This window comes from Malurus melanocephalus, unplaced genomic scaffold, assembly GCF_030028575.1.
Source record: "Malurus melanocephalus ecotype Western Australia unplaced genomic scaffold, MMel_1.1 scaffold_13, whole genome shotgun sequence".
NCBI classification, from domain to species: domain Eukaryota; kingdom Metazoa; phylum Chordata; class Aves; order Passeriformes; family Maluridae; genus Malurus; species Malurus melanocephalus.
Genome location: NW_026623245.1, coordinates 798,797 through 813,730, shown reverse-complemented (window position 1 = coordinate 813,730; position 14,934 = coordinate 798,797). Strand labels below are relative to the sequence as shown.

General features: G+C 51.5%; 2 protein-coding genes across 3 annotated transcripts in view; one reads left to right on the top strand and one right to left on the bottom strand.

Annotated features, from left to right (window-relative positions):
- Positions 1-1,086: 1,086 nt before the first annotated feature.
- NAPB (NSF attachment protein beta) lies at positions 1,087-9,604 on the top strand. 2 transcript variants are annotated; one of them, XM_057381908.1, is made up of 11 exons: positions 1,087-1,362; positions 3,385-3,464; positions 3,751-3,867; positions 4,593-4,639; positions 4,717-4,794; positions 5,517-5,572; positions 5,775-5,859; positions 6,431-6,535; positions 6,782-6,850; positions 7,072-7,122; positions 7,965-9,604. In XM_057381908.1, exons 1-11 carry the CDS (start codon positions 1,265-1,267, stop codon positions 8,067-8,069), a joined length of 891 nt encoding a protein of 296 aa, XP_057237891.1. In that variant the 5' UTR covers positions 1,087-1,264; the 3' UTR covers positions 8,070-9,604. The 2 variants fall into 2 exon arrangements, with proteins under 2 accessions (XP_057237891.1, XP_057237900.1); XM_057381917.1 differs by lacking the exons at positions 1,087-1,362; positions 4,593-4,639 and having other exon boundaries at positions 3,407-3,464.
- A 1,029-nt stretch (positions 9,605-10,633) lies between these two features.
- The window catches only part of GZF1 (GDNF inducible zinc finger protein 1), a 7,381-nt gene continuing 3,080 nt past the window's right edge, over positions 10,634-14,934 (bottom strand). Inside the window, exons 3-6 of the mRNA XM_057381867.1 lie at positions 13,450-13,544; positions 12,819-12,986; positions 12,054-12,211; positions 10,634-11,634 (exon numbers count right to left, since the gene is read on the bottom strand). Of these exons, the coding sequence (XP_057237850.1) occupies positions 11,323-11,634; positions 12,054-12,211; positions 12,819-12,986; positions 13,450-13,544 (733 nt within the window). The 3' untranslated portion in view covers positions 10,634-11,322. The remainder of the gene's footprint in view (positions 11,635-12,053; positions 12,212-12,818; positions 12,987-13,449; positions 13,545-14,934) is intronic.

Sequence of the window (14,934 nt, the reverse complement as noted above, 5' to 3'; positions counted from 1 at the left end):
GACTCCCATCCAACTCACCTCCTTGCCACAGCAGCAAGGTCCTCCGTGGCTTTGGCTAATTTTTCTGCCTTTTCCCCTAAATTGGGAAAGGCCAGGCAAATCCCATCTTCCCGTTCCAGGGCAAGGAGGAGGTGGCAGAGCTCCACAGCCATGGGGCAGAGAATTCCCTGGATAGCTTTGTTTTCTGTTGAGAGCCCGAGCTTAGAGAGAGAGAAAGGCTCCATGTTGTCCTGCCTGGAAAAGGGAAAAAACCCTGGGATTATTAGGATCCAGGGTGGAACAGTTCCAGGTTTTCCCAGCGAGCTTGGGTGTGTCTGACAGTTCCTGTCCTGGGAAATGTTGCCGGCTTTAGTTTCTCCCAGCCCTGAAAYCAGGTCACTCACCTGTAATTCCAGGGACACCGGAGCCGGGATTTCCTTTCCCGGGGGATCAGAGGGTGTTCCCGGCACTACAGAGCTGGCATTTCCTTCCAGGGAGGGATTCAGGACAGCGGAGCCGGGGGGAGTGCAAAGTCTTCCTTCCCCAGTTCCCGCCGTTCCCGGGACGCTGTGTGGGACGTTCCCATGGGAGCGACGCTGGGATGCGCCAGTGTCGCCRTGGAGACAGCGGTCGCGGAGCAGTGGCGTTAGCGCTGCGCGCCGGCCGCGAGGCACGCCGGGAGYTGTAGTCCGGGAGGTTGTTCAGGGTTATGGAATTCCYTCGGCCCGGGTGCGCAGGGGAGGGATCAGGCAAGAATATCCCAGTTTTCCCCGTACAGGGCTCACTCCTTCCAAGGACAATGCTGAGCAACTCCCATGTACGCTCAGGTAACGGGGACAGGACACAGGTGTCCCTTCTCCTGACTATCCTTAGTGTGGAATATTCCCAAGACAGTGTAGCCCATCTCCGGGGACTCTGAGCTTCAGCTCTCCTGCGTTACAGGTGAGGTAATTCCCTGGGAAGTCACAGAGTAACATAAATAACCTTCAGGATAAGGATTGACCTGACYCAGATCGCACCGCCAGCACTAATCTGGATCCGCGCTTCCATTCCCTCGCATTTAAGCACTGCCATCTTTTGAGGAAGCTCCTAACGGAATCCCCCCGTTTGGGAATAACCCGCGGCTGCGCGGGTTCCACCCGCCGGGAGGAGCCGCTCCTCCCTCCCAGACCGCGCATCCCTGCCGGATCCCGCATCCTGCGCGCGTCCCGCCCCGCGCACGCGCACGCCACGCTCCCGGTGCCGCGGCGGAGGAGGAGGAAGAAGAGGAGGAAAAGCGGGAGTGATGGACAGCGCCGGGAAGGAGCGGGAGGCCGTGCAGCTCATGGCGGAGGCCGAGAAGCGGGTCAAGGGCTCGCACTCCTTCCTGCGGGGGCTCTTCGGGTGAGCGGCTCCCCCTTCCCGGATCCTGCATCCGCCTTCCCATGCCCTGCTCCCCCCTTCCAATCTCCTGCATCTCCCCCCCGCCCCTTCCCTGGCTCCTGCACCTTCCTTGGATTGTGGATCCACCCGCTTCCCGTCTCCTGTCGCCCTTCCAGCCCCTTCACACACTCATTCCCAGTTCCTGCTCCGCTTTAGCTCCTGGATCATCCCATTAACCCTGCCTTCCCATCTCCTACATCTGCCCCCTTCCCTATATCCTGCCCCACTTCCTCATCTTCTGACTCTCCCATCTTCTTTCTCGCCCCCATCCCCATCTTCTTCATCCTCCCTTTTCCTTCTGCTACATCCTCTCCATCTTCTCCATCTGCCCCGTCTCCCATTGCCCCTTTCCCCATCTTCTACCTCGTCCCCTTTTTCCCAGTTTTCTCTTTCCCCTTTTTCCCAGTTCCTGGCCCYAGTGAAGGTCTTCCTTTTCCCTGTCAGGGCACGAGGAGGAGGCACACGGAGTCTCCCCATCCCGCTCCAATCCCTCCCCTGCCACTCCAATCTCCCTGGAGCAGCCCCTCCTGGCCATCCATGGTCACAGGGATGTGACGAGCGCGTTCGGCCTCTGCGGCTCCTGTCCCCTCCCCGCGTCCGGCGCCGCGCTCATCCCGGCTTTATCCCGGGGGGAACTATCTTCCAGCCTCCGCAGCACCGGGATTCGCCCTGGCAGGGATGGGCTCTCCCAAAATCCCAGRGAACATCGGCACCCTGGGGCTCCGCTCCGGCTGCGGCCGGCGCTATCCCAGAAAATGGCAGAGCTTCCTTTTYCCTGGGCCTGGCTACTCCAGAGTCGCTGTTCCTGGGGGTGTGTCTGGAAACGGGATGGTTTGGCCACCTCAGTCCTGCTTTTCCTTAGTTTTTTAAAGGAAAGAGCATTCCTAGAGTAATGCTCCTTAAGGGTCTGGGTGTTTGTATCCATCAGCCTGGAAAATCGGCTGTGGCTGCCCTAAAATCCACAAGTTTTAAATAGAAATTTCTCTCCGGCCTCTGGCAGATTAATCAGGCAGGGCCTGCTCCAGGGGCATAATCCGAGCGGCAAATTCCTGAAAATCCTTGGAGGCAATGGGCAGAGATTTTGAGAGGAGAATTTTTAATTTTCAGGACTAAAAATAGATGCAGGAAAAAAAAAGAGGAAGAAAAGGTGGGTGGGGAGGGTGACTCGGCTCTTGGCATCTTCCCGGAAACGGGATGTCCAGCCTCCCAGTGCCTGGCCAAATGCCTTCTTCCCACCTGGGCTCTTCCTGGAATCACTCCATCACCTTGCACAAGAGCTGTTACTCCTTTATTTTTTTTTTTTTTTTTGGATTAAAAGGCTGGAACTCTCCTGATTCCGGAGGCCTTTCCAGGTGTAGCGTTTCCTGGTGCTGCCTCTGTTGGCTTTGGCTTGTGCCAGAGGCAGCTTCCAAGGGCAAGGAGTGATCCAAAAATCCCGCCTGTGCTTCCAAACCAACTGTGGCCGGCTGCCAGAGGGAGAGAGGGGGAAAAAARCACTAGAGTTCCCAAGGGACGGAAAAGAAAATGGAATAATCCCTGTTGTGAGCTTGATTTAAGAGCAGTGTGGATGTGGCACTTGGGGACATGGATTTTGGGGGAATGGGGGGTTCATTGCCTCGAGGGATCTTCCAGTCTTACGGATGCTGGGATTCCTTTTTTTCCCTGGGAGCAGAGCCTGATCCCCATCTGGCTTCTGTCAGGCAGTTGTGGAGAGCCAGGAGGTCTTCCCGGAGCCTYCTTTTCTCCAGGGATTCCATGAAAAATCTGTATTTCCCTACCAAAAACAGTGACCTTTGGCATCTCAGAATTTTGGGAGAACCCCCAAATCMAGTGTCCTCCCTTCAGTGTTTTCACATGGTGGGGGTGGAGGGGCGGGATCAGCCTCATGGAGCCTGGAGAGGCCAAGATTCCCAATCCTGGTTTTSGCTCCGGAGCCATCTTGCCTCCTGGCCTGGCCTCAGGACCATTCCTGCTGCATTCCAGGGGCAACACCCGGGTGGAGGAAGCCTGTGAGATGTACACCAGGGCTGCCAACATGTTCAAGATCGCCAAAAACTGGAGYGGTGAGTCCAAATCTTAGGATCTGGGGTGGCATCACTGATCCTGGGTGATATGGGACCGCCCAAACGTCTTCCTGTGGGTTATTCCATGGGGAATGGTCTCTACATCCCTGCAGTTCCTCCTGTTTAAATACTAAAGAGGGTGAGCTGAAGGATCTGGGATGAATTTTAAAATGACAGCTGATGATCCTACTGGGAAGCCTTCATCCCTAAATCTCCCGAGGTCCTGGAAGCGGTGCGTTCCCGCTTATTCCCGGGATTCACTGGATCGGTATTCCTTCTTTTCCAGCGGCAGGAAATGCCTTTTGCCAGGCGGCCAAGCTGCACATGCAGCTCCAGAGCAAACACGACTCTGCCACCAGCTTTGTGGATGCCGGGAATGCCTACAAAAAAGCGGATCCGCAAGGTAGGGGAGTGGATTCCGGTAGCGGAATCTGGGATTGTTCCCAGCCAAGTGGTCAGTGGTGGCAGAGGTGCATTCTTGCTTTTTCAGAAGGAGCTTTGGGATGATGCAGGGAGGTCAGCACCATCCTGGCATCTCCTCTTGGTGTTTTTTGGGATTTGGGATGCTGCAGGGTGTTGGGAATTTTGTCACTTTTCATCCTGGTTTAGCTTGGCTTTAGAGAATGGCCTCCTGAGAAATGGCTTCTGGCAGTTCCGGGTCTGAATCCCAGTGGGATCCCTGCCATGTCCCCAAGGTTTTCCCCACTCCTGGCCTTTGTTGGGATGCRAATAAAGGATCTGGGATTCTTTCAACCTAGTTATGATTTGTGGGAAAGCCTCCAATCTCCCTTTCCTTAGATAGGTCTGGAAGCAAACCCCCATCTCCCACCAKCATTATCCCAGGATACAGGAACAAAGTCAGGGTGGATAAACCCTCGAGAGGAGTAAAACTCCCAAATTCCCTGGAAAGCAGCAGCCTTTTGGAGTCAATCCCTTGAATCTGCTCCTTTGGGGGATGCAGACAGCAAACTCAGGATTGGGTAATCCCAGTGTCTGTTCCCTTTGCGGGTGCTGGGGCTGAAGTCATTCCAGACCCCACTGTGTGAGTAGCTGTCCCCTGGATTGGCTGCGGGGTGGGATTTGSGGATGGGCTGTGGCTGATCCTGTTGTCTCTCACGCACGCTGCAGAGGCCATCAACTGCTTAAACGCAGCCATCGATATCTACACGGACATGGTAAGGCCCCGCTCCCGGGAATGCCGCGCGGCTTCCCAGGAATGCCACAGCTCATCCCGCTTCTCTTCCGTCCCCAGGGCCGCTTCACCATCGCTGCCAAGCACCACATCACCATCGCCGAGATCTATGAGGCCGAGCTGGTGGACATCGAGAAGGTCAGGGGGACATGGGTGACATTGCTGGTGATGTCATCTGTGACATCACTGGAGGCCCCGGCACAGTTTTCCCAGAAAACCTGTGGCTGCCACATCCCTTGGAAGTGTCCAAGGCCAAGTTGAAGCCTTGGGATAGTGGAGGGTGTTCCCCCAATGGAACTGGATCATCTTTAAGGTCCCTCCCAACCCAAACCATTCAGAGATTCCCTTGCCCTGAGCTCAATACTTCCCATCTCTGGAATTTCCAGTGTAGGAGCAACCCAGCCCTGATTTGGAGTTAGTGGTTTTCCCAGCCTGGAGGCTTTCATGGAGCCATCCCAAGCCTCATGTAGAGAGGAATTAAATCATGGAGCCATCCCAAGCCTCTCATATGTCCCTGTCGTGAGCAGCACTGGCAGAATGCTTTGGTGAGAATCCACCTCGGCGTTTGCTTCTGGAAAAACGCTTTGGGAATGTCATGGAGCTGTTTTCTGTCACCTTTACTTCCTATTTCAGCACTGAGTCCTTCAGTCCCATTTCCAAGCTCCCTGAGCAGGAATCCTGCTGTGGATCTCTTGCTGGACTTTTGYAGGATAAAACTGGGTGGGATTTAGGTGCTACTTTCCAGTCAAGGATTTATTTCCTTGTCTCTGCTCTGTGGAGACACCTCTCTCTGTGAATGTTGGTGCTGTTCCCTGAGGTGCTCTATCCCAGGATTACTGATCCCATGTTTCTGTCCCCAGGCCATCGCGCACTACGARCAGGCCGCGGATTATTACAAGGGAGAGGAATCCAACAGGCAAGTCCTTGGGACCAGTGGGAAGGGCTGGAGCAGGGATCCATCCCAGACACTCCCAGAACCAACACATTATTAACTCCCACTGTTCCAAAGGCAATCCCAGCTGTGGGTTCCTCTTTGGGAAGGAGTGCTGGGTGGTGCTGGGGTGTGGGCTGGTGAATTCCCGGGATTCAGGGCCTGATTTTTGGGATGTGGATTGCAGCTCAGCCAACAARTGTCTGCTGAAGGTGGCGGCGTACGCGGCACAGCTGGAGCAGTACCAGAAAGCCATTGAGATCTATGAGCAGGTGAGGAGCCACATCCCATGGGAATAACACCTCTTCCCAAGGAAAAGGGTTTGGGGGGTTGCAAAACTTCCAAAACCATGAAATTGTTTAGGTTGGAAAAGCTCTCTGAGGTCAGAGTCCAGCTGTTCCCCCAGCATGGCCAAGTGTCCCCAAGTGCCACATCCATGATTTTCAGTGTTGTTTTCAGCAAAAGGCTGGGAGAAAGCAATCAAACACTCCTCTTTGGAATGTATTTACAACTGCCTTTTCCAAATTTATCAACTCAGCCTTTTGTTGGATATTTACCTGGGAATACTGGTAGTGCTGCCTGGTGCTTCCAGAGGSTTAATCCTGGAACAGGTTTTTCCCAGATAGATTTGTTTTCCCATTTCCTCATCAACCAGGACACAAGGAGGGATCAGCCTGATGGAATCTGGCTTCCCTTGGGATGAGTTCAAAACCTCCCTGCTTCCCAACACCTTTTTGGCTTTTTTCCTTGCCTTTTATTCCCAGCTGTGTGGCTCAGGAATTTCAATTGGTTTAATCCAGACTTTYCTTTCCTGCTCCTTTTGCCATGTTTTTTTTTGTCCAGGTGGGAACAAACACAATGGATAACCCTTTGCTCAAGTACAGCGCCAAGGAATATTTCTTCAAAGCTGCCCTGTGCCACTTCATCGTGGATGAGCTGAATGCCAAGGTAGTTATCCCAGAATTCCCAATCCCTCCCCACCATCCTCAGCTGGCTGGGAGAAGCTCAGCGGGCTTGCAGCCATTATCCCAAAATCTCTAATCCCTCCTCAGAGTGCCGGGAAATCTTGATGTKCCATTGTCACATTGGGTTTCTGGTGGATACTTTCCCAAGTTTGAGGATGGGAGGGCAAATCCTGGAGAAAAAAAAAAAAAACCAGGAACGGTGTGTGAAGGAATCTCTTCTCTATTCCAGCTTGCACTGGAGAAATACGAAGAAATGTTCCCGGCGTTCACAGATTCCCGGGAATGCAAGCTATTGAAAGTGAGTAACCGGGGAGGCTTTTCCACTTCTCCAGAAGCTTTCTCCTTTATCCCAATCTTTTCAAGGCCAKCAGCCTCACTTTTCCCTGGGTTTGGCCCACTTCTGTGTTTGTGGTGGGTGCTGTCCATGGGACATGTGGATCTCTGCTCCCTGGGATGAGATGCCAGAGTGGGAACATGGAGTAACAGAGCATTCCCTAATTTTTCCCAATGTTTTCCCAGAAACTGCTGGAAGCCCACGAGGAGCAGAACAGTGAGGCTTACACTGAGGCAGTAAGTACTCATGGATTCACTTGGGAATGCTGCTTCTTCCCTCTCTTTTTCGGGATGACTGTGCCCTGTTCAATATTTGGGAGCCTGGGGAGAGGGGAGAGCTGAGCTGCTCTAGCAAGGTTCCAGCTTCCTCCTTTAACATACCTGGTTTTCATGGATCCTGCCTGGGTTTGCTTTGGCTCCTCTGGTGTTTGACAGGGGCTTAAAGTGCCCTGGATGGRTTTGGAGAGACTTTTCCCTGGGGCTTTTCCCTTCTTTTCCCATTGCCTTTTTTCCCCCTGCTTCCRTGTGTGTTTTTCCTTTGTTTTTTYCCCCTTTTCCCCCGSTTCCCTTTTTTCATCATTTCCCTTTTATGCCACTTTTCCCCCTTGGTTTTGCCCTTCCTCCGTTTTTCCCCTTTCCCTGTTTTTTCCCCTTTCCTTCCTCCTTTTTGTTTTCCTTTCCCATTTTTTTCCTCGTTTTTCCCCATTTTTCCATTTTTTTCCCCCTATTTCCCTTAGTTTGTTCCCTTTCCCTTCTTCCCCTTTTTCTCTTCTTCTTTTCCCCCCCTTCCTTTTCTTTTCACTTCTTCTTCTTTTTTCCTCACATTTTCCTCTTTCCACTTATTTTCCCCTCTCTTTCCCCTTGTTTTTCCCCTTCTTTCCCCTTGTTTCCCCCCCTTTCTCCATGTTCTTTGCCTCACTTTCCCTTTATTGTCCTTCTTTGCATTCCTTCCCTCTTTCCCTTCCCTTTATCCCCAGGACAGTCCTAAGCCCACCGCTCCCCCACTCCCATCACCGCTTTGTTCCCAGCCTCATTCTCTTTCCTGCCCGTTCCCTGATCCATGTTTTTGTCCGTGCTAGGTGAAGGAATTCGACTCCATTTCCCGGCTGGATCAGTGGCTCACCACGATGCTGCTGCGCATCAAGAAAACCATCCAGGGCGAGGGCGACGGGGACCTCAAGTGATTCCTGCGGGCCCTTCCCGAGGACTTTTCGGGGATTCCCGACCCAATCCCGCGCTTTCTTTCGTCGCTTCCCACTCCCACGGCTCTGTGTGTTTCTTTAGCCCCCACTCTGTGGTGCCGCTCCGGGCGGATCTGAGGTGGGAGAAGGCCTTGGAGCAGAATTCCTCCTCCTCCTCCTCCTCGGGTTTGGTCCCGCTCATCCCGGTGCCTGCACTCGCAGCTCCCAGTTTTCCTGCTCTTCCGTTGATTCCAGCATGTAAATATTTCATCCAGGCCAGCACAATACCARTAAGCGCTTCCAGCCCGTTGTGTTCCCATTTTCCCGTTCTCAAGTGTTGGATACACTTGGCTTTGGGGGTCTGGAAGTGGTGCTAGCCAGAGGCTTTGGGAATTGGGAATATCCTGCACACCCCCACCACGCCAAAGGCGTTCCAGGAGCGCTGGGATTGGTGTCAGCCCTAGGTCCTGGTTGGTTTCCATCTTTCTTGGATTGATTCTCCACTTGATTTCATGGTACATTCCATCCCTCCACTTCCCAAATTCCCATTCCCTCCACCGAGGAAGGATCTATTTTTGTACCTCTTCCTTCGCGTGTGCTGGGCACGATCCCTTAATTCTGACCCCTCAGCTGCACACGGGTGTCGATCCCAAGGGAGCTTTGCTGGAATTCAGGTACCAGGGGAGCAAGCAGAGTTTGCTTTGGAAAGGTTGAAAAATTCCTGCTGGAATTTATGGATSTGTTTTAACCATGAGTGGCTAAGGAGAGAGGATTGAGCTGCCTAGTTGTTCATGGATGTGTCGGAGGCGTCGGGAACTTGTGCAATTTATCACTCTCTGGGAAGAGTGGAATTCCTTAAGGGCTGTTCCGGAGGGTCCAGGCAGCCCCAGCCCCTTTCCTCTGGAAAAACTGTGGTTTGAATGTTGGGTTTGGATAGAGCTTGGCTTAGCTCATTGGGCTCTGAAGTTCTGAAAACCAAAAATCCTGATCCATGCCAAATTCTCCTTGGTTTGGTGTTTTCCCACCCTTCCCGATCTCTTATTTCCCACAGGTCGTTGTGTCCATCCCACWCAGATGGAAAAGCCCAGGCTTGGGATGCGGGGGGGAGGATTTCCCAGCTCCAGGCTTGGAAGCACATGGAGTTCACTCGCGCCCTTTGGAATGGCTTTGTCTGGTGTCCAGCACTGTCAGAGCTGGGATGAGGGGAAGCACAGCTCGGGAGGCTCCACTGTTCCCGGTGTTTTTTAGGTTCTGTTGCYGTTCCCCGTGTCAGTGTTGTAGGACAGGAGGAGCAGGAGGGCTGTTACTCCATCCCCTACACCTGGTAGTTGTGTGTGAGTAGCTCCAGCATGTCCTCTGCTGTATCCATGGTGAGTTGTGACAGTTTCCAGGTGACAATTCTKCCACTCCCGCTGTATTCCTGCCCCACTTCCATCACTCTCTACTTGGAAAACTTATTTAAGGAAATGGCCTTAGCAAGAATATCATGTTTGGTGTGACTCTGTACATGAATAAAGTGAAAATCATGGATGGAAGAAGGGAGAAGTGGTTTTTCCRGAAAATTCAAAAGGCTGGAGTGTAGTGAGATGATGGAGGCTGGGGGAAGGGTTGTGATTCCTTCAATTCCTGTTTGGAATTGTGGAATGGTTTGGGTGGGAAGGGACCTTAAAGCTCATCCCGTTCCAGGGACACCTTCCACTATCCCAAACTGACCCTGGACACTTCCAGGGACAGAGCAGCCACAGTTTCTCTGGGAGAACTCTTCCAGAGCCCCACCACTTTCACAGGGAATAAKTCCTTCCCAATACCCACCTAAATTCCCCCTTGGTCACTGTGAAGCCATTCTCTTCCTCCTGTCCTGTCCCTACAATTCCTGATGAAGAATTCCCTCCCACTTCCCTGCAGGCCCCTTGTGAGGTTTCCAGGGTATCTTTTCGAGGTGAACTTCCCCAGCTTGTCAGTGTCCCAAAGTGTCCCCTRTGATATCATGAGGTCACTGGAAGGTCTCCATATTCCATATTTTAATAAGAACAGTTCAAACGAGTAACTCACTTCTGAACATTCCCAGAGTATAAAACATTCCCTGGCTCCGRATCTAACTGCTCAGCCTTTAAATATATCTACAACTCCTCTCCACTGGGAATAACTGTGCTCCAGCAGGAATAAATATCTCAAATATAACCTCTTGGAAATGTCCTCTTGTACAAAAATTCCCTTTTTTCTACATTAGAATTCCATGAGAATGCCCCCATCATCCCTTTATCCCAAAACTAGCTCTGTGCCACAGGTGTKGGGGGGTCTTTATTGCTGGACCTCACCAGGCTGGATTGTGCTTACCTTTCCCAAAGTTCTGCTCACAGCTTCAGCTGAGGAATTTCTGTGGGAATACTACAGCAACAGGCAAAGAAAAGGGAAAAGGAATTGGAAAAGCTGCAGGTTTTTACACTGGGAAGCTGATCCCAAGGTTTGAGGCATTAAACCACAGCAGAGAGTTGCTGTTCCCAAAAAACAGGAGTCGCCCCAGTTGGACAACATCCCAAGGCTCCTTCCTTGGCCCAGGGAAAAAAAAAAAACTCCAAATCCTATTCTGCTAAAATGGAGCAGGAAAAGCCTCTGAACTGAGCCTTTTCCCAGACTTTTTTTCCAGGAGATATTTGGTCTCTTAAATGCCCAATTCCATGGGAGCTGGAGCAGCTGGAAGGTGAGAACTGACAGAATCCAAGTGCCAGACTGCTCCAGTTTCTAGGAAATTGTAAAACCAASGAAGCAGTGCTTGGCTCCCACCTGCCTCTTTTGCTGCTCAGAGACGCCAAACTCCTGGAATGAAACTCCCAAGCTCCTCCCAAGGAGTGAGCTGCCTTACTGCTGTGATCTTTGGCAAAAGCAGAGAGAAACCAACATTTCCTGAAAAGCAAATTTAGTCAGGCTTTTCCTGGATGGAATTCCACTGGGGAAAATGCAGCAAATGTCATGGAGAAACATTGGTTCTCCTGATTGTCCTTGTGGCATTGAATTCCCTGGAAAACAAACCTGCAYCACCAAGATACCTGAGCCACCCCCTGAATTCCCAGGGAATCAACTCCCAGAAATTCCCTGGCATAGTGCCASCCTGCCTGACCACCAGGAGATGGAGCTGGGGAAGGAATTTCCAGAGGAAAGCTGGAAATCCACTCTTTCCTAGCTTCCCACCACCAGCTTCCCTCAGGCCAAGGACTGTACAAGGGGTGCAGCCTAAGGAGGAGGAGGCAATCCCAAATTATTCCATGTTCACCAGGGCATGGAGCTGGGGCTGCCCAGAGTCTGTCTGCGTGTGGAGCACGGTGAATTCTCCCAGCAGGGATTCCTGTGCTCCTGAGGCCTTACAGTCCGTACTGGAATTCCCGCTTCCCGGCATAGCTGCCAGGCTCTGGTAGGGGCTGTTCTCTGGGAAGGACAGCAGCTTTTCTGGGATTTTAGGGGACACCTCATATTCCTCATCAGGAAGCTCTGTTTTGTGCCCCTCGTCGTTCTTTGCTGCTCCTTCCACAATGACGAGGAAGGACTTCCAGGGCGTGTTTTTATCGTGGATCTGGAGAGAAATAACCAGGAAAGAGAAGGTTGAATACAGAATGACAGGGAAAGGTTGTCCAGCTAGTAGAAAAGGTCTGTGTTTTATAGTCATGGAATGGTTTGGRATGGGAAGGGACCTTGAGGATGATCCAGTTCCACCCCCACCTTCCTCAGACCAGGATGCTCCAACYTGGCCTTGGACACTTCCAGGGATGGGGCAGCTACAGRTTTTCTGARAAAATTGTACCAGGGCTTCCCCACCCTCACRGGGAAGAATTCCTTCCCAAYATCCCACCTAACCCCAACTTCCAGCCCCTTGAACTGGAAGCTCCCTCTGGGCTTGACCCATCCATCCACAGAACACAGCTCCAAGGCACGATGGCGATGAACTGAGACTGTGCTCCCGGTGTGTGGGGCTCCGGGATTGCGGGATCRTACCGAGGTGTGCCTGCGGAGCGTGGATTTGTCGGTGAAGGTTCTCCCGCAGGCGTTGCACATGAAGGGCTTCTCCCCRGTGTGGATGCGGTGGTGCCGCTGCAGCGCGTTGAGCTGCGTGAACTGCTTCCCACACTGGTCACAGCAGTACGGCCGCTCCCCTGGGAATACAGCATGGGAGAGAGCGTGGGAATGGGAGCACAGGACAGCTGCTGTGCCCTGGCAATGCCCAGGAACCCCTGGAGGGCAAGGAATAATCAGGGAAAACATCCTAGTGGTACGAATGTTATCACATTCAGACCCATCTGGAGGCAGCAGGTTCTTCCCAGCCTCAAAGCTGTGTTGCTGCCACTCCATMTTTCCATAGATTTTCCATTAGAGACTCAAGTCCTGCCGAGAATCCAAATATTCYTCCTCTTTATTCTCTCTTCTGTGAGCAAGAACCCCCAAGCTGCTCCCAACACCAGGATTGCTCTGAACACACCAAAAACTCCATGTTTGGAAGCAAATCATGTTTTCCTCCTTTTCTGGCTAAGGCAGGAGCTYAGAGCTAAACCAGAGCTCTCCATCACTAATGGTCCTGGCAGGTTATGCAAGTATCTCTGCAGCCTATGGAAGCATTCCAGGAATTGCTGCCATTCAGGAGCAGTAGGAGGATGGAAAAACACAATGCATCAAGCCATGCAGAGAAAAGTCTGGCTGAGAATTCCTAGCTGGAATATTGCAATGGTGAGGGGTGTTTATCCAACAGAAGGAGYACATCCCTACCTGTGTGGACTTTGATGTGCTGGTACAGGGAATTCCGCTGGGCAAAGGTCCGGAAGCAAACCTCACACTTGAAAGGTTTGGATCCCGTGTGGATCCGGTTGTGGTGTTTCAAGTATTCCTTGGAGGCAAAGCTTTTCCCACACGTTTCACACATGAAAGGCCTTTCTCCTAGAGGGAGGAAAATGGAGGATTAAAATGGCAGAGCTTTGGGAATGCTCTTAAACATGCCAGAAAAATTCCAGAGCTTATCCTCAGTATGGGGACCTTTAAAGGTCACCCAGTTCCAAATCATTCCATATCCAGGGACACCTTCCACTGGTCCAGACTGCTCCAAGCAACCTGTCCTGGAACAATTCCAGAAATGGGGCAGCCATAGCTTCTATGGAAAAATTCTTCCAGGGCCTCACCACCGTCATAGGGAGGAATTTCTTCCCAAAATCCAGTTTAAATCAATCCCCCCTCAGCATAAAATGGTGGGATGTCCTTAGGAACCCTTCTTGGGCAAATCCTACCTAAGAGACAACAATATCTCATTTTATCCAGGAAAACAAGAACAAAAAGCAGTATTTTCTGAAGACAGCTACTTCCCTGGAATGCTGGGGGTTGTCTTTTCCCAGTTTTCTAGCCTCACCTGTGTGGCAGCGCCTGTGGTAGATGAGCATGTGGTTCTGGGTGAAGCGGGCCCCACACTCATCACACACAAAKGGCTTTTCCCCCGTGTGGATCCTGYAAGAAGAAAGGAATGTTMAAACAYTAACCAGGATGAGCCCTTCCCTCATTCCCACTTATCCTTATTGCTGGATCGACATCCACATCCCAGAACCTGAAAGGAAACCAGAATTTTTCGAGGCAAAACGCCACCAAATTTAGAGAATTCTCTCCAGATTGTGGTGCCCAATCCTTTGGCATGTGAGGGAAAGCTCCTCAGGGGGTTGGGATGGCTGCTTTTCCGGGAGAGGCACATCCACATAGCAAAAGATATCCCAAAGGATGAGAAATTCCCATTACTGGCTACCACCACACCCAAATCAAGGCAGCACTGACTTTCCAGCATCCAAAATTCCTGAAAGGGCTCTGGGAGCAGAAACAAAATCAGGTTTAACCCCTCAGAGAGGATTTTTTTCCCCTATAAAAATGCCCCGAGAAAGATAAAAAAGGGTTAAAATCAGGCTCAAGCCCCTCCTAAATGATTTCTGCCCTGATAAAAATATCTTCTTCATGATAAAATCAGGCTGAAGCCCTTCAAAGGCAATTTTTGCCCTCATGAAAATGTCTCTGGCCTGACAGAGAAAACAACCAATAAAATCACGTTAAACCTCTCAGAGATTTTTACTCTAATAAAATAGTCTCTGTCATGAGACAAGGTAACATACATGATAAAATCAGATTCAAGCCCCTCAGAGTTGATTTCTGCCCTGATAAAAACACCCTCAGAAAAATAAACCTGATAAAATCAGATCCAACCCCTCAGAGATGATTTCTGCCCTGACAAAAAAGTCTCTGCCCTGAGGCAGATAAAATAACCGATAAAATCAGATTAAAACCCCTCAGAGATGTTTCTTCCCCTGATAAAAACACCCTGGGACAGATAAAACCCAGCAGGTGCTGGCACAGCTCCGTGYGGGTGACGCGTCACCTGCTCCTATTCCCAGCTCCATTGTTTTTCCTGCTTCGCCCACAAATCTAGCGATTTCCATTAAAAACCCCGCCAAATCCTTCCCAAATATTTCCACACTTGCTCTTTTATTGAGTCTAAGATGTGCTGGAGGAATCCCACCTGKATTTCTCTGCAGCATAGGCCTGGCCCACGCAGGATATGAGCAGAAAACAGACTTGGAAGGCCCTGAAGCCTGCACTCCATAGAGGGAGAAAACACGGATTTGGGAGGCACTCAGGGTTGCATTCTGTATGCGGAGAAAACATGGATTTGGGATGCCCTGAGGGCTGCACTGCCTATGAGGGGAAAACAGGGATTTGCAAGGCCGTGAGGGCTGCACCACATATGAGGAGAAAACAGGGATTYGGGAKGCYCTGAKGGCTGCACYACATATGAAKGGAAAACAGTGATTTGGGAGGCCTTGAGGGTTGCACCCCATGTGAGGGGAAAACATGGATT